This window comes from Chiloscyllium punctatum, chromosome 11 (assembly GCF_047496795.1).
Source record: "Chiloscyllium punctatum isolate Juve2018m chromosome 11, sChiPun1.3, whole genome shotgun sequence".
Classification (NCBI taxonomy): Eukaryota; Metazoa; Chordata; class Chondrichthyes; order Orectolobiformes; family Hemiscylliidae; genus Chiloscyllium; species Chiloscyllium punctatum.
Window position 1 is genome coordinate 24,909,045 of NC_092749.1, and position 18,763 is coordinate 24,927,807.

At 41.4% G+C, this 18,763-nt stretch overlaps 1 protein-coding gene across 1 annotated transcript in view; it reads right to left on the reverse strand.

Moving 5' to 3' along the window:
- Nucleotides 1–18,763, reverse strand: part of rasgrp3 (RAS guanyl releasing protein 3 (calcium and DAG-regulated)) — a 139,748-nt gene continuing 120,985 nt past the window's right edge. Inside the window, exons 13-16 of the mRNA XM_072580503.1 lie at nt 14,577–14,724; nt 9,276–9,312; nt 7,137–7,289; nt 1–531 (exon numbers count right to left, since the gene is read on the reverse strand). Coding sequence (XP_072436604.1) covers nt 185–531; nt 7,137–7,289; nt 9,276–9,312; nt 14,577–14,724 — 685 coding nt within the window. The 3' untranslated portion in view covers nt 1–184. The remainder of the gene's footprint in view (nt 532–7,136; nt 7,290–9,275; nt 9,313–14,576; nt 14,725–18,763) is intronic.

Genomic DNA, 18,763 nt, shown 5'->3' on the forward strand with positions numbered 1-18,763 from the left:
TTTGGAAATGATGTACTTTATGAAAACGGACAAATAGACAAGAACACAAAGCAGTTACACAATGGTTAAATAAACTACAATAACCGTAACATCATAAATTTAGTAGCGCTGGCCAGTTATTCACTCCGATACCACTTTGGGCTGCATTGAGAGTTTTTGATGTTTTACCTTGAGTAATGCACGTTCACTGCTCTTCATCTGTATCGGTCCCATTCTGCAGTGGCTCATGTTCCTCCTCTGTTTTGGCACACATACTGGGCTTCTCATTTTCCCACTTGGCAAAGCCCCTGTCCTTTCCCTCTTTTCCTTGAAATTTTGACTTCATTTTTGGGAAGGTGTGTGAGCCTGAGTCGCCAGCAGCCCACCCACTCTCATGCCACAGGGGCTCTGTCTGTGTGGCCTGGCTGGCTGTAGCTCTCTGTAAGCGTACGGAAATCTTCTGAGCTGAGCCCGTCATTAGTGTGATTGACCTGCCATCAACAGCCTGGTTTCTGCTACTTTGGGGGAAATTGAACACTGCTCCATCTTGAGCTGCAAGTGAAGTGAAGAAAACATACAGATTGAAACTATTAACAGGGAAAAGCCAAAATCCACTTTGAAAGTTGGAGATTGAGAGGGAAACAATCCTTAGCTGAAATATCAAGAGGCATGAAGTAAACTAATTGTGAGTAATTTATTTATCCTGAACTGAGAGTTCAACAGCAGGCAAGAGAAATATAAAAACCAGGGGAGGCAGATTTAAGGTTCTCTGTAAGAGATGCAGAGGGAATGTGAGAAAGAACTTCAAATGCACTGAGTGCTGTTGCCTTTCAGGGTGGTGGATGCAGAGGTGATCAATGAACTGGAAAGGAAATTGGATGCACATTTGGAAATAACCTCCTCAAAGTACAGGGAAACTGGGCCAGTAGAGTATTTACTAGACAGCTGGCAAGGGCTCAATGGGCTGAATGGAATCTTGTAATGACTAATGTTAAAAGGAGAGCAATTTTTCTCACATGTACACTGGTGGAAACATGAAACAAGTTCCTTATAAGCAATAATCGTGTCTCAATGAGCACCCTCACAAAATAACAATGAATATGAGTAATAACAAGTTGATAATGACTCATTAAATACAGATACAAGATAATCTACATACTGTGGAACATTATCGAGACAATAAAAGTGCTTTATTGCCTGAAACGCTTGCAAGTATCTTCTCAAAGATTAATTCTCCCTAAAATTCAGCAGGGCTCCATAATACTGGCACAGCTATCTGTTTATTTTTAAAGTTTGCAATGGGCCACCTGTTCTGACATTCAGATGTCAATCTATGATCCTGTGTGACTGTAGGTGGGTTGCTTGGTGGCCTTACACCAGGAACCTGGGTTCAATTCCATTCTCAGGTGACTGTGTTTGCACATTCTCCCTGTGTCTGTGTGGGTTTCCTCCCACAGTCCAAAGATGTGCAGGCTATAGGTGGATTGGCTAGGGGATGTGTAAGGATAGAGTAGGGGCAGTGGGTCTGTTTGTGATGCTCTTCAGAGGGTTGGTGTGGACTTGATGGACTGAATGACATACTTCCACATTGCAGGGATTTTATGTGTGAATAGAGACCTGTTTTGCAAATGTAACAGAGATATAAAGTGGGTAGCAATCATAAAACAGCATCTGTAGTATGACAGCAACATTAGAGGGGAATGTACAAACTCCACATAGCCAGTCGCCCGAGGCTGGAATCGAACCTGGGACCCTGGTGCTGTGAGGCAGCAGTGCCAATCACTGAGCCACCATACCTTTAACATAAAACCTTCAAAGGTGCTTCAGAAGAATATAATCAAACAAAACCTGGCATCAAGTAACATGAGGCAACATAAGGTCAGACAAGGAAATGTTTGGTCAAAGCAAAAAAGCATCTTCAAGGAAGAAAGCGATCGAGTGGCAGAGAACTTACAAAATTTCAGATTGTCAGGTTTGTGCAACTGAAGAAATGATCACAATAGAGGAAGCAAAGAAATCGAGAATATGCAAGAGACCAGAGTTGGAAGTTCACCATTGACAGAAATATTTAAATACATTAAAATACATTAACATGGATTGATGTCAATAATCTACTGTAACTTCAATTAAGAGCAGAAGCAGCATCCTAACCATTGTCATAGTGTCTCTGTTTCTGCACCTAGAGGCTTGGGTTTAAGTCCTATCTGTACTAACATCTCTGAACAGCTTGGTGAGAAATATGTATAAAGTGACATTAAGAGCTATTTTGCTGCAGTTGTTTGTCCCTCCTGATCCAGGAGTGTACCATAACATGTCAACATGTCTGTGATTGAAAATGTCCAAAAGCCCTGGAAATAGCATTCTTTTGTGGCATAGTGGTAGTGTCCCTACCTCTGAGTCAGGAGGCACCCATTCAAGTATCATCTGCTCAATATGTATAGTAACATCTCTGAACAGAGACTAGTTAGAAGATATCTGTGTTTCTCCAACACAATATAAATTACTGTATTCTGCTTACACAGTTCCAGTATCTCCCACTTCAGAAGTTTAAGAGAACCTCTGCACCCATGAAAGCACAAGCTTATTATATCCGGACAGCAAACAAACATATTGGTCAGGGCATTAGAGAAATTTCAACTCTTGCAAAGTTGTATTAAATGCAGTATCAACTTAGCACCATCCCTGGCTTAGAGGGACAAGATTGTGGGGTCAAATCCTCCTTTAGGACATTGTCAATGAAGATTTTCAATGTCACTTAACTCTAATGTCAAAGGAGTGCTGCACTGCCATTGCTGCCAGCTTTCGGACTGAACATTAAATTGGAGAACATGACTTCCCCTCCCTTCACGCTGCCAGGGGAAAGCAGCCAACATAATCAAGTACACCTCCTCTCATGGTTATACTCTTCCATCAGGCAGAAGATACAAAAGTTTGAAAACACATACCAACAGATTGACGAACAGCTTCTTCCCCACAGTTATCAAACTTATGAATGCCTCTCATATATTAGAGTTGATCTTTCTCTGCACCTCCTCTGTAGCTGTAACACTATATTCTCATCCTGTTCTATTACCCTGATATAGCACCTAACATGTGATTTGTCTAGTTAGCACACAAAGCAATACCTATCACTGTATCTTGGTATATGTGACAGTAAATCAAATCAAAACAAAAAAAACCTTCTCAGATTGACACAAAAGATCCCGTGGCACTGTTTCTGAGAAGAGCAGATGAGTTAGCTCTAACATATTTTCACTCAACCATTCACATTGCTGCTGAATCTTTCATCAAGCATTATATAAAATGCAGCAGGTGGGACATGAACTCAGTCTTTCTGGGACAGAATGGTGGAGGCTTGTACATTTACAACATTTAAAAGCAGCTGGATGGATTTATGAAGATGAAGGGGTGAGAAGGATATGGGCCAAATTCTGGCAAATGGGACTAGATTAGATTATCTACAGTGTGGAAACAGGCCATTTGCCCCAACAAGTCCACACCAACCCTCTGAAGAGTAACCTACCCAGACCCATTCCCCTACCCTAAGTTTACCGCAGACTAATGCACCAAACGCTATGGGCAATTTAATATGGCCAATTCATCTAACCTGCACATCTTTGGACTCTGGAAGGAAATCTACGTAGGCACGGGGAGAATGTGCAAACTCCACACAGACAGTCACCTGAGGTGGGAATCAAATCCAGGTCCTTGGCGCTGTGAGGCAACAGTGCTAACCACTGAGCCACCTTGCTCAGTTTAGGAAATCTGGTTGGCATGGACAAATTGGACTGAAGGGTCTATTTCTATGCTGTACATGTCTAAGACAATCAATGCACCACAGGAGTTCCAGACCAATATTTATCCTTTAATCAGCATTGCGAGCAAGATTATTTTAGATGAGATTCCCTACAGTTTGGAAACAGGCCTTTGGCCCAACCAGTCCACACCGACCCTCCGAAGAGTAACTCACTCAGACCCATTTCCCTCTGACTAATTGACCTACACTATGGGGCAATTTAGCATGGCCAATTCACCTGATCTGTACATCTTTGGACTATGGGAGGAAACCGGAGCACCCAGAGGAAACCCATGCAGACACGGGGAGAATATGCAAACTCCACACAGACAGTCACCACTCTCCTGTTTGTGGGGGAGTTTGTGTGCTTATTGGGTATGTTTCCTGAGTTCCAATAGTGACTACAATTTAAGGAAGATCCTAGAATCTTGTACGAAGAGGCCCTCGTCTGTATGGCCAAATCAAATCTGCTACTAAGTACACCGGTCTAACTTTCCCGTAACAGGCCTACAGCCTTGAAATTTATGAAACTTCAAATGCTCACCAAAGTATATTTTTGAGGTTTCCCACCTCAGCTATCCTCCTAGGCAGCACATTCCAGGCCCCACCATTTTCTGGGTGAAAAAGCTTTTCCATTTATTTTTATAAAGAAAACATTCATTGAGGATGTATGGTCTGCAGCTTAAAAATGTGTTGCTGGAAAAGTGCATAAGCCCGAAACGTCGATTCTCCTGTTCCTTTGATGCTTCCTGACCTGCTGCGCTTTTCCAGCAACACATTTTTAAGCTCTGATCTCCAGCATCTGCAGTCCTCACTTTCTCCTAGATGTATGGTCTGCAGCATTGTAAAAATGCAAGATGTGCCACTAAACTGTTGGAGAATGCAGTAGACTTCACCAGAGCGAGCCACTTTGAATGGATGGCCATCACTGTAAGAACGACATATTTTATTCTACTACGGGTTGACACAGTTTTAATAACAGTAAAACAAGTTGACAAACATGAGAAAAGAAGTATGATTCACATGAAAACTGGTTGCATAGCAGGAACTGTTTGCTGAAAATTGGGCAAATGTGGAGGATATGTGGATAGCTTTGATAAATTTCTAATACCATACTCAGAATTAATCTGCTAAGGGATAAAACACCCATTTTGCCCTAATACCATCCAAAAACATAGTGGAATGATCTCATTTCCTTGAATTTTAAGATATTTTCCTGGGATGTATGTTGGAAACTGTCCAATCAAACTGCTGTCCAGTTCAATGACTGAATAGGAAAGGAATGTCCATCGTAGATTGTTCCACTAATAGGCTCAAAGTGATTATGAAAATTAGGTTTACTCCTTAATGTTGTAATCCTTCCAGAGTGCTGAAAGCAGGCTCAAGATATAACCAGTGAAGTGAAACTATTGCAAAACTGTTCTGACAGACAGTCTGAGTGAAATACCCAAGAGTCACTTTCCAAAGAAGCCTTGTTTAAAAAAAAAACGTATTTTCAATCAACCTGCGTGGACGTGTTATGGGACAATGTTGGGCTAGGTGGGACTTGAACCTGGATCTGCTGACCCAGATTAGGAACATTGCCACTACACCACAAAATGCCTTAAAGGCACCCTGAGCCTGTTTTCTAATCAACCTGTTATGATGCACCTGTGGAGCAAGTAAGATTTGAACCCAAATGTTCTGCCTCAGAGGCAGGGACACTACCACTTTGCCACAAGCCCCACTAAAAGCACCCTATATGTCTGCAGTATTGTTCCACGAATATAATTACTCACGGCCTAAACAGAGAATAAAATTGTATGTACAATATGCTATCAGATGCTCAGTTTGAACTATCACATTGCAACCTCTCTAATCTGAAAATCCATTATTCCAGTTTTCTAGAAATTCTATGAGCACTTCTCCAACATTATTACCATCATTTTAGTGCACTATTCTAGGAGCAGAAACATTGGGCATCAGTGTTTTGATAAATAAAACAATTTTTATGATTGCTTTATAATGGTTTATGACTGGTCTTATATTTTGGCTGAAAGTTTGCATCTGCATTGTTTTCCGATTGACGTACTTTTGTTTAATTAGATTCTAAGATCATTCTATAATCCAGAAAAAAATTAAAATTCAGAAAGGAGTTAGAATTGATTCTGGTTACAATGCATTTGCTGACTTTCCTTCGGCTGATTTTGAATCTTAGCTTGAGAATCATGACACTGCAGAGGAACCCTCATTAATTTTTAATGGGATTGAGACCAGGGTGGGGGCAGAAGGTTGGTTGGGGGAGTTGGTGGGGGGAAAATATTACCAGGTCACACTCGTGAACCTGCCATTGTTTTAGAGTGGCCTAGCTGGATGCCCACAAATGGATTGGCCATGAAAGAGTTGGGAGAAAAACCAGGCTGAAGAGTGGGAAAAGACTTGCTGCATCTGCGAGAATGGAAACATTGAATGGTTATAGCACAGAAAGGGACTACTCAAGGCATAATGTATAAAAATTGATAAGTTATGTTGCAGCTGATAGAACTTGTGTTAGACTACATTTGGAATATTGTGTACAGTTCTACTCGCCACATTATAGTTGGGATGTGGAGGCTTTGAAGAGGGTACAAAAAAAGTTTGCCAGGATTTTGTCTCATCTGGATGGTATTAGCTATGAGGAGAGATTGGACAAACCTGGTTTGTTTGAACTTGCGTGTCAGAGGCTGAGAAGCCACCTAATACAAGTTCACAAACTTAGGAGAGGCATGGATAAAATGGATAATTGGAGTCTTTTTCCCAGGATAGAAATAACATAGGTTTAAGATAAAAGGGGGAAAGTTTAAAAGGAGATGTGAGAGTTAAGTCTTTTACACAGAGGGTGGTAAGTGCCTGGAATGGAACTGGTAGAAGCAGTTACAATAGCAACATTTAAGAGGCATCTTGACAGATACATGAACAGACAGAGAACAGAGGTTTATAGGCCACATGGAGGCAAAAGGCTTCTCGTTTAGAATGGTAGCATGTGTCAGCGTGGGCTTTGTGAGGCTAAAGGTTCTGATCCCGTGCTGTTCTGCCCATCATGTCTCTGACAGCTTTCTGCAAGGGCAGAGGTTACTAGACTCATTAATATGTGACAGTAGAGTGGACATCACTATTAGTGGCTGAATACTTAATGTATTATATCTGGTGTGATCCCAGTCCCATTAATACATTTTTAAAAAGTCATAATATGTTCAGCCTATTGATCATGGCTGCATAATTTAGAACAATAACACGATGTATTCCCCCAAAGTGGGAATGAGAGGCAGGAAAAGAATCACAAAGATGCACTTTTCTAATTATTCCCAATTTGACATTCCAAGAACCATAAGAGTGTTCCTACCATTTCCATAGGAGTGTGTCATTGGGCTGCTGGGCAGAGAGCCATGTGAGTGTGGAGGTGGTGAAGCACTCTCCAAGGAGGAGCTCTTGGGCAGCTTCTGGCATGCTAATACTAAAAGGTCTTTGCATTGCTTATGACAATTCACACCACAGTCTGCAGAGCAAAAATGGTCAGTGTTACACAGATTGACAGACATCATCCTCAAACAATGTTAGCATGACAATGGATCACATGCCCAAATTACTTGTGTATATTGACATTTTAAGTACAATGCATGTTTTCTTTTTAAAGAGAAAGGGCCTACAGGCTAAAAGGTGTCGGAGAATGTACGTTCAATGGCTGTCTGGAAAATTTCTATCTGATTACACTGAGTCCTACAGGAATCATGGAATGTTGCACCTGAAATGTGTCAAGGGAACTCGATACAACAACACTTTAAAAAAAATTGAACTGTGATCTCCTGTGGCCACAGAGTAATAAGGGGCTGATTACCCCTTTCTTGTGCATTGTGTCCCAGACTTCAGGTATGATGTGAGTTGAAAGAAAGTTAAATTTGGGCAAAAAAAAACTAATTTGTGTTTTACGCTTCCAGGGATACATGATAAGCTAACGCCACCCCCGGCTTATATGTGTTAGACAGCAAGCATGCTAGCTTCATGTTTGAGTTCCACTGTGATAAAGCATGCTGTGAAGCTAAGGACTTCCACTAGATAGCCCTCTATCTCTCTGATTACTGAAAACACATCAAGTCAACAGGATGACTTGAGGGAAACTGCAACTTTCACCTACCTGCAGAAATAAGAATTTCCAAAACACTACTCAACTGCCAAAGTCAGCACAACCAGAATGTCACACCTTGGTGGCTGCATCGTTTCCATTTACACAAACCAACTGATTTGGGATTTTTGTTTTGAATGACAGTTGTGACAATGCTCAGCTATTGGGTGAAAATCACAAATGGAAAAGCTAGGAAAATAGATTAGATTACTTACAGTGTGGAAACAGGCCCTTCGGCCCAACAAGTCCACACTGATCCTCTGAAGAGCAATCCACCCAGACCCATTCCCCTACATTTACCCCTTCACCTAGCACTACGGGCAATTTAGCGTGGCCAATTCACCTAACCTGCACATTTTTAGGCTGTGGGAAGAAACCGGAGCACCCGGAGGAAACCCACGCAGACACAGGGAGAATGTGCAAACTCCAGACAGACAGTTGCCTGAGGCAGGAATTGAACCTGGGTCTCTGGCGCTGTGAGGCAGCAGTGCTAACCACTGTGCTGCCCATTTTAGTTAATTATGATGCCACTGTTGTAAAATAACTAGCATGAATTGTCATGCACTGGGATCATCTTCCATCTTCCAAACATGCAGCAGTTAAAAGTGAGATAGAACTATTCAATGTCCACCATCTGACTGTGTCTTAGTGATGTTGATTCAATGTGGAGATATTATTGATTGTACAGGGAGTGAGTACCATGCATCCATCAATTCCCTTTCATCGATGGGGTAGACTCTCCCAGGACAATGATTGTGATGGGTGAACTAAACTGAAGGGCAACCAAGTTTCAGGCCTTAGGAGGCAGTCAAATGAATGTGAACAGTTGGAGTTCTTATTTCAACAACCAAGTTTCTTGACGACTGCCTCAAAATATAATGGCAAAAGTCAAGTATCTTCCTTGAGTAGTGCAGAAGAATGGAAAGGGAAACTAAGTTCACTAAAGTAATTTGATGAATAAATTCTGTTGTCTTTTTATCTGACCTGGTTTACATATAATTCAAGATTTACAGCAATGTGATTGACTTGACTGTCTCCTGAAAAAGATTAGGAATCACTCAATTTTAACAGTGAGGGATGGGCAATAAATGTTTGCCTTGCCAGCGATGCCCACATCCCCATGAAGGGATGACAAAATTTGCTACGATGGTTGATATGATCTCTTTACTCATCACATAAATGAGTTTTTTTAAAAAAGAATGGACACCTGCAATAAGAACTCCAACTGTTCACATTCATTTGATTGCCTCCTAAGGCCTAAAATTTAAGAGCCCAGGTTCCTTAGCTCCATGTCCCTAAAACATCCTTCGCCTATATTCAAACACAATAGGTGCCCAGAACAAAAAGCAAGTCCTTATTTACCTTTACACTTGTATCCCTGTTTGATTAGACCCCAGAGCTGTAAAGAGAACAAAAGAATGTTAGTGATTTGGGAAGGAAATCGGAAGGTGAAGTAATGAAAGAGGAAGGCACAGGGGCCTGCTGTAGCACAAACAGGATGTGCTATTCACAACACCCTTCCTGTCAGAGACAGAGGGGATCATTATTTCAGACTTGCATCAGACCAGCACTGCTCTCAAAATTCATTTGAAGCAGGGGAAAGTCTCGCCGGGTTAAAAATTCCATGATGAGCCTATCTCGGTGAGGTACACTCTTCAGGCTGGGAGCAGTGGGGGAGCCACATTTTACATCCTTTAGCTGCTTCAGACCTCAGTGCAGCTGTTTCCATTAAGATGCGCAATGAAAACAGCAGAGTTTTACAGTTTGCTTCACTCCAGCGAGGGAAAAAAGAGGGTCACATGCTGCTGAGGCTAAAAATTGTCCAGCAAAGAGACAGAGCTCCATAGCAACAAATCACCTTGCTCAGTGACAATCAGGAGACTGGCTGTGTAAACCATCGCAATAGAAACTCTGCCAAAATGCTTGGCAAACACGGAAATGATAAGCAATCTGCAAGAGGCCCTGTTAAAGCAGAAAGGGTGCAGAATCCCAGCCCTTGTACGTGCCCTGCTTGAGTCACACAAAGTACACACTGATCCTGTACTCACTGTTCCAGGGACATGGGGAGAGAATGTACACTGACTAAAACTGCAGTGTAATCTTCAGGAAACGGTGCAGGAAAGGTGAATAAACTTTTAGACGCTTGCTTCAGAGATTCCCATTTCCTGATCCCAGTGATAGTGATTGAGACAGAGGTGGGATGTGGGGGGTAGGGGGGCGAGCAGAGACGGTGGTGGGATGTTCAGGTGCAGGTCTCATGCTACCCAACAGCAAAGCATCCAAGGAAATGGCACCTTCATGAGTCTACTGATGTTCACCTTGAACAACATCAGTAGGAGCTAACTTTGTGGCAAGTAACTTACTCTGGGTACGATCAAACAGACTGAGATGTCAGTCACAAGGTTACGTTATAAGCATACGAACAAGGAACAAGAGTAGACCGTTCAGCCCTTCGAGCCTGCTCCCCCATTCAATAAGATCATGGCCAATCTAGCCTTAACCTGAACTCTACATTTCTGCATATCCCCAATAAACATTTATCCCCTTGGTCATTAAGAATCTATCTACTTCTGCCTCCAAAATGTTTAAAAATTCTGCATCATTGCCTTTTGAGAAAGGGAATTCTAAAGACTTTAAGAGAAAAGAAATCTTTCTACATCTCTGTCTTAAACAAGTGCCCTCTTATATTTGAATAATGGCCTTTTATTCTAGATTCTTCACAATACAGGAGACACCCTTTCAACATCCACCTGGTTAGGTCTCCTCAGGATCTTATACCTTCCAATTAAATCATCTCCGACTATCCAGAGGATATAGGCCTAGTCGGTCTAATACTTCCTCATAAGGCAATCTACTCATTCCAGATTTTAGTCTAGTAAACCTTCTGTGAATCATTTCCAACACAATAGCATCCTTCCATCTGTACAGTGACAAGCACCATACACAATACTCCATATGCAATCCTACTAACACCTTGTATAACTGGAGAATAACTTCCCTACTCTGGCACTCAATTCCTCTCACAATAAAACTTTCCTGATTATTCACTGTATCTACATACAAACTTTTTGTGATTCACTAGGATACACAGATCTCCCTCGCTCTCAGAGCTTTATAAACCTTTTACCATTCAGATATCTGTCTTTTTTATTCCTTCTGCCAAAATGAACAATTTCCATTTTTCCACATTGTACTGATTTGTCAGCTCATTGCCCACTCACTAAACCTATCCCTTTGTAGGCTTCTTATATCCCCTTCACAGCTCTCTTGCCTGAACATTAAAGAAACTAGGGATATTCTCCTTAGAAGAGAGATGTTTGAGAGGAGATTTGATTTTTTTAAAAATCTTGAAGGGTCTAAACAATATTGATAGAGAAACTCTCCTGCCACCAAGCAGAATAATCATGGACCAGTAGACACCAGTGTAAGGAGATTGGCAATGAAAGCAGTGATGAGGTGAGGAAATGATTTTGAATTCAGTGACTGGTCTGAATTTAGAGTATCCTGTCTCAGTGTAATGAAAGTAAATTCAATTGTGGTTTTCAAAAAGGGATTGGATGGCACCTTAAAAGAAAACAAATTGCTTGTGATGGGGAAAGGTTGAAGAGTAGGATCCGAGAATTGCTCTTGCAGTGGGTGGGAATGTTTAAGACGGATTGAAAGGTCTCCTACTGTGCTGTAATGATTCTAACTCTTAATTTTAGAATTAAGTTCTACAGTCACTTTCAAGATGATGGCTCTAATTTCAAAAGAAATACCAAAGTTAACACCACTCAAACAATAAGAATTTCTAAAATATTCTTCATTATAAAGAATTCAATAGTTTGTCAAATACCATATTTAAGGACAATAGAAAATTTAATACAAAAAATATCTGGACATATGGTATTCACTTCAGGAGTCAGGTAATCTTTGAGTAATAGGGCCAAATGCTGGATAATGGACTAGAGTAATTTAGGATATCTGGTTGGCATGGAGAAGTGGGCTGAAGGATCTATTTCTGCGCTGTACAACTGTATGACTATGATAACAGAACTTTTCTCCAATCAAAGAGGCATTTGATAAAGAGCCATATCAAAGATTACTGTAAGAAGAAAAGCTCATTGCGTAGGGGTTAGTGCATTAACATGGATAAAAGATTGGCTGAAAGCACAAAGTAGGCATAAATGAGTATTTTTCAGGTTATGAACAGAACATAAGGAAGCTACAAAAGATATAGATAAAGTGAGATCTGCCAAGTGGAAAAATGTGAAATTGTGCACTTTGGTATAAAGAATGAAAACAAAGTTATATTAAATACAATATGAGAAATAACTAGCACCTGGTTAATCAAACAGGCAGAGACTGCAGTTACAAGGGGACATTGGAGATATAAGAAGTACAGTTAGTAAGTTTGCAGATGACACCAAAAGTGGAGGTGTAGTTGACAGCGAAGAGGGTTACCTCAGATTACAACAGAATCTTGACCAGATAGGCCAATGGGCTGAGAAGTGGCAGATGGAATTTAATTCAGATAAATGTGAGGTGCTGCATTTTGGGAAAGCAAATCTTAGCAGGACTTATGCACTTAATGGTAAGGTCCCAGGGAGTGTTGCTGAACAAACAAGAGACCTTGGAGTGCAGGTTCATAGCTCCTTGAAAGTGGAGTGGCAGGTAGATAGGATAGTGAAGAAGGCGTTTGGTATGCTTTCCTTTATTGGTCAGAGTATTGAGTACAGGGGTTGGGAGGTCATGTTGTAGCTGTACAGGACATTGGTTAGGCCACTGTTGGAATATTGCATGCAATTCTGGTCTCCTTCCTATCGGAAAGATGTTGTGAAACTTGAAAGGGTTCAGAAAAGATTTACAAGGATGTTGCCAAGGTTGGAGAATTTGAGCTGTAGGGAGAGACTGAACAGGCTGGGGCTGTTTTCCCTGGAGCATCGGAGGCTGAGGGGTGATCTTATAGAGGTTTACAAAATTATGAGGGGCATGGATAGGGTAAATAGGCAAAGTCTTTTCCCTGGGTTGGGGAGTCCAGAACTAGAGGGCATAGGTTTAGGGTGAGAGGGGAATGATATAAAAGAGACCTACGGGGCAATGTTTTCACACAGAGGGTGGTACAGGTATGGAATGAGCTGCCAGAGGAAGTGGTAGAGGCTGGTACAATTGCAACATTTAAAAGGCATTTGGATGGGTATATGAATAGGAAGGGTTTGGAGGGAAATGGGCTGGGTGCTGCAGGTGGGACTAGATTGGGTTGGGATATCTGGTCGGCGTGGACAGGTTGGACCAAAGGATCTGTTTTCATGCTGTACATCTCTATGACTCTATGACTCTAAGCTGAGGTTGTTTCCCCAAAGAGATGTTTGTCTGGAGATTTGACTTTTAGAAACAAAACATGAGACGGCCAGACAGTGTGGATAGAGAAAATCATTTGTCATTGGTTGAAGGGTCAATTAGACGCCAGTTTGAGGGTATTATAGAGTCAGAGTCATACAGCATGGAAACAGACCTTTCAGTCCAATCAGTCCATACCAAACATAATCCCAGACTGAACTAGTCCCACCTACCTGCTTCTGATCTATAATCGCTCCAACCCTTTCCTATTCATGTACTTATCCAAATGTCTTTCAAACTTTGTAACTGTATGCACATTCACTACTTCCTCAGGAAGTTCATTCCACGCGCAAACTATGCTCTGAGTAAAAAATTTGCCTCAGGTCTTTTTTTGAATCTCTCTCTTCTCACCTTAACAATGCGTCCCCTAGTCTTGAAATCCCCCATCGTAGGGAAAAGACAATTACTATTAACTCTACTTATACCTTTAATTTCTCAACTTCTTTCAGGTAGCCTCTCAATCTCCTACGCTACAATGAAAAAAGGTCCCAGCTTATCCAGCCTTTCTTTATAACTAAAACCTCCCATACCCAGCAACATCCTGGTAAATCTCTACTGAACCCTCCCCAGCTTTATAATATCCTTCCTTTAACTGGGTGACTAGAACCGGACACAATATTCTAGAAGAGGCTTCACTAATGTTAGCGATCTGTAATCTGTGTAATCTGCGTCCATCATACTCACATGCTCATACTCCAGAACCAAAACACTCACTTCATAAATAAATGACTATCCTGATCTTATCACTGTTTCTGTTGCTGAACCCCTCAAACTGGCCTCTTCTTGACCCTGCCATCAATGACAGATGGTTTTCTCTTTCTACACTGTCTTAGTCGTCTCATGTTTTTTATTCCAGAACTCAAATCTCCTGTCAAATTTCTCTTAAAATGACAATCTCAGCTTATTCAATGTACCCTTGTAACAGCAGTCTCGGCCTGTTTGATTATACCTGGTGTTAGTTATTTCTCATCAATTATAACCAATGTGCAATAGAAGAAATGTGAAGACAATCTGCCTTGCAAGGATATCCTAAGTTTTACATTTTTCCAGATCCTACAAATCAAGTGGACCTTATCTGTGTGTTCCAGTGGTCTGTTACATTGGACATATAGATTTGGCTGATTTGAGTTTGGAGCATGAGTTCTCCCTAGAAATATTGCCACAAAATATCAGTGTGCATTCATTGTGTGGATTAACAATATCAGGAAATGCAGCAGCAACATGAAAGCAACCAGGTCGGAAGCAATTCATATGTTTGTGTTATATCTCACTGGGAGTACTTACAAATCCTGCACAGTGCTCACAGAAGGTGGGTTTGAGGTATGTCATCTCTTGAAAGTTGTGAATAAAGCCCTGCCCCATTTTGCACTGGAGCTGAGAGTTGGCGCGCAGAAAATAGGCCATCATTTCATCTTTGCTGATCCGACCATCTCTGAGAAGTAGAGAAGAAAATATATTTTAATTGTAGCACAAATCCTGGAAAACAAACTGTTTAATGTGAAAAATGGAGAAAATGGAAACATGAAGATAATGGAGAAAGGAAGAAAAAGTTTTTAAATTCTGTCAATGCCTGGGAAAGGGGAATGTTTTCACTTGTAAAATGTAACTTCGGCATATATCAGAGGGGGACTCTCAATAACACAATAGTTTCCATCTCACTGCGTCACATGGCTCCTTGGAACAGGAATAGTCTTAATCTCCATCAGCAAATTATGGTGTCAGCCAGAAACGAGGAACTCCGTTGAGACTTTTCATTTCGGAGCCTTGTAGCCAATGTTCCCTCTAAGCTGCACTGCCATACTGACTTCCAATCCTGGAGGATTTTGCATGGACTCTGGGGACTCACGCAGCGGAAAATAAATTAGCGGGGAACATAGCTGACAGTCAGAGCTTAGTTACAGCTTGATTCAATCTCAAGGTACACAGAGGTCAAAGGTCAGTTTAAAAATTAAGAACGTCTTGATTGTATTTGTACATTAGCACGGTCAATGGCAGATGACGGTGAACTGGACTTCTCAAGGTGTCCAAGCCGATACTACAAGGACAGCTGCAAATGGAAAGGTTCTTTGTCATGCCACTGGATGTTGGAATTACAACTAGGAAACAGGCCGTGACGGGTATGACCTCTGCAGGTGCAATAGAAGAAAGGAGCAGAAACAAAAAGCTTAGCCTGACCAAGAAAGCAGCCCAGTGAAAGCTCAGGCCCAGCGAAGCGTGCACCTCCTCAGCTGCACTGACTGAGGCTGCTGCACCAGAGTGGGGCTCTTGAGCCTAGACCAGACAATGCTAAGCGCAGTGTTGACCACCAGGACATACTCCACAAGGTATAGATGCTGCCAACAACTGACGCATGTAACCACCAATGATTGAACCAACACCACCAAAAGTAATATTAAATGGTTTCACAGACCAGGAAGTCTGGTTGCAAGTGCAATTTAACCTGACTGGCTCGGCAGAAACCAGGGCAGAGAGCGAGCACAGCAAGAGCAGCTAAAATGGCACAATTTGCCTGTTCCAGAATTAATAGTTTATTATTTTCCAACAAGCAGACAGCAAAGACACTCAGTCAGAGCCAACAGAATCATTTTGACAGGAGCTCAGTTATTCCTATTGCCTTCTTTAGGGTTCAATCACAATTTTAACTCAGTGACCAAAATTTCCAGCCCGCAAGTAGGTTCCCTCAAAGAGACTATGGGGACTACAGAGGCTTAAAAGATGCTTTAAGAAGTTATTTAGCTCCTCTTTCAAGTACCTTAATGACTTCATGAGGAAACCCATATGTCTTAGGCTAAAATGGCATGGTTGGGGTCAGGTACCGCCTCCTCACAGCTCCCCACAAAACCTGCAAATGTATTTTCACCAAAATGGAGTAAAAAGAAGCTCAGCATAGGAGTGAGATCCAGGAATACAATCATCCATTTCCCAGCTTCTTAAAAGCTGGTAACTATGGATTTTGCTTTCTCTCCACAGATCCTGCCAGACCTGTTCAGCTTTTCCGGAAATTCCTATTTTTATTTCTGATTTACAATATCCACAGTTGTTTCAGTTTTTATTAACTATGGAATAAAGATGAGATTTGGATCATCTCCTCACTCAGGAAAAACTAGTCTCTTCCTGTGGAGATGGCACCCTCAGTAAACCATAAGCCTCGAGTATTGTATTTACATTTCTCCATTTATTTAGAATCCAAGGATGTGATGATGAAAATCATATTGATGCAGGTGATCAAATTACCCAGTGAGCTCCACCTTGCCAACAGAGCAAACAATTGTGTGTGTTATTTCTAAGAATTTATCGTTTCCATCCAGAATATTAAAGGACACAAGGCAAAAAAATTGTGTGTCACAGTTTTCAGAAATTGCAAGTATTACTCTACTTTTATTCTCATTTTGAACTCTAGATTTTCAAGTAGCATTAATTGGCTTTTGATTTCAGTTCTGTGAAAGTCACTTCATAGAATCATACAGTGCAGAAGAGACCTTTTGTCCAATCAAGTGTGTACCACCAAAACTATTCCACTACCCACAGTACTCCCACTTCCCTGCTCTAGGACCACAGTTTTGAATTTTTTTTGACACTTCATGTGCTCATCCAAGTACTTTTTAAAGGTCGTGAGGTTCTCCACCTCAACTATTCTCCCAGACCCCCACTAGGTGAAAATGTTTTTCTTCAATTCCCCTTTCACTTTGAAATTATGCCCCATTCTTATTGACCCTCTGACTAAGAAGAACAGCTATTTTCTATTCACCCTACCCTGGTCCCTCATAATCTTATACACCTCTATCAAGTCCCCTCTCATCCTTCTCTGCTCCCGAGAAAACAGCCCGAGCTTATCCAGCCTTTCTTCAGAGCTGAGATGCTCCATCCCAGAAAACATTCTGGTGAGTCTTCTCTGCACCCGCTCCAGTGCAATCACATCCTTCCTGGAGAGTGGTGACGAGAACTGCACACAGTACTCCTGCTGGGGCCTAACCAAAGTTCTGTACATCTCCAGCATAGCCGACATATTCTTACAATCTTTATCATGACTGGTAAAGGCAAGCATACTGTATGCCTCCTCACCTCCTTATTCACCTGGAAGAGCACAGCAGTTCAGGCAGCATCCAACAAGCAGCTGCTCGTTGGATGCTGCCTGAACTGCTGTGCTCTTCCAGCACCACTAATCCAGTATTTGCTTTCCAGCATCTGCAGTCATTGTTTTTACCTTTAAGAAATCCCAATGCTCAGGCATGGAAAAAGTTTTCTCTGCCATCAAAACTGGGAAGAGTCCACTGGATAAAAAAACCCTTAGAATTAAGATAGGAGTGATACTTTAGTAGGATTGAATATCCATAAAGGTTATTGCCAGGAGAAAGTTTTCAATCTTTGCTCCTTTTCTTTATAAAATCATCCAGCACAGAAACAGACACTTCAATCCAACCAGCCCATGCCGATCATGATCCCAAACTAAACTAACCCCACCTGCCTGCACTTGGCCCATGTCCCTCCAAACATTCCTTATTCACGTACTTATCTAAATGTCTTTTAAACGTTGCTACTATACCCACATCCCCTGGAAGTCCATTCCACACACGAACCACTCTCTGTGTAACAAAGTTGCCCTTCATGTCCTTTGTAAATCTTTCTCCTCTCACCTTAAAAGTATGCCCTTGGTCTTGAAGTCCCCCCACACCAGGGAAGACACAAGCCAATCACCCGATCCATACCCCTCCTGATTTTATAAACCTCTAGAAGGTCACTTTATACTAAAATTTTCCAAAATTGTCATATATGTAAGAAAATATAGCTTTGTTTGCTTTTTCTTTTGTGTAATAAACTTGTGTTCTTTTGTTAAAAGTACATTGACAGCCTTTAGTGAGTACATTGATTGAGTGACTGATGACTGCTGTAACCCAACTGCAAAAATAAAACTTATACTCTCTCGTTTCACACGGGGATCTGACTTGTCCCATATTAACATTAGAGGAGATAGTAACAAGGATATGTCTTTCCAGGAGGCAGTCTAGTGTAGGTTCACTAAATTGATCCATGGGGGTGACAGGAGTTGAACTATGATGGAAGGTTGTGTAAACTGTGTCTATATTATCTGGCACTCATAGGAGAGTTGACCTCATTGAAACACAGAATTTTGAAGGCGTTTGACAGGGTAGACAGATTGTTTCTGCTACTCGTGAAACCTATAAAACAGGCATTGTCTCAGGATAAAAGGTTAATTATTTAGAAATCTTAGTGAACTGATTTCTCCTCATCTAAGCATTATAAATCATGAGAATTCTCTACTCAAGGGTTGTCGATACTCCATCAATTGAATTGATATTAAGGCTGGAACGGACTCTCAGAGAATCAAGGGGTATGGGGATTGAATAGGAAAGTGGAGTGCTGAAGTGAGCCTTAAGCATGCTGAATGATGCGGCAGGTTCAGTCCTACCCTTCCCCCTTGTGTTTTTGCAGACATCTTCAATTAACAGCAA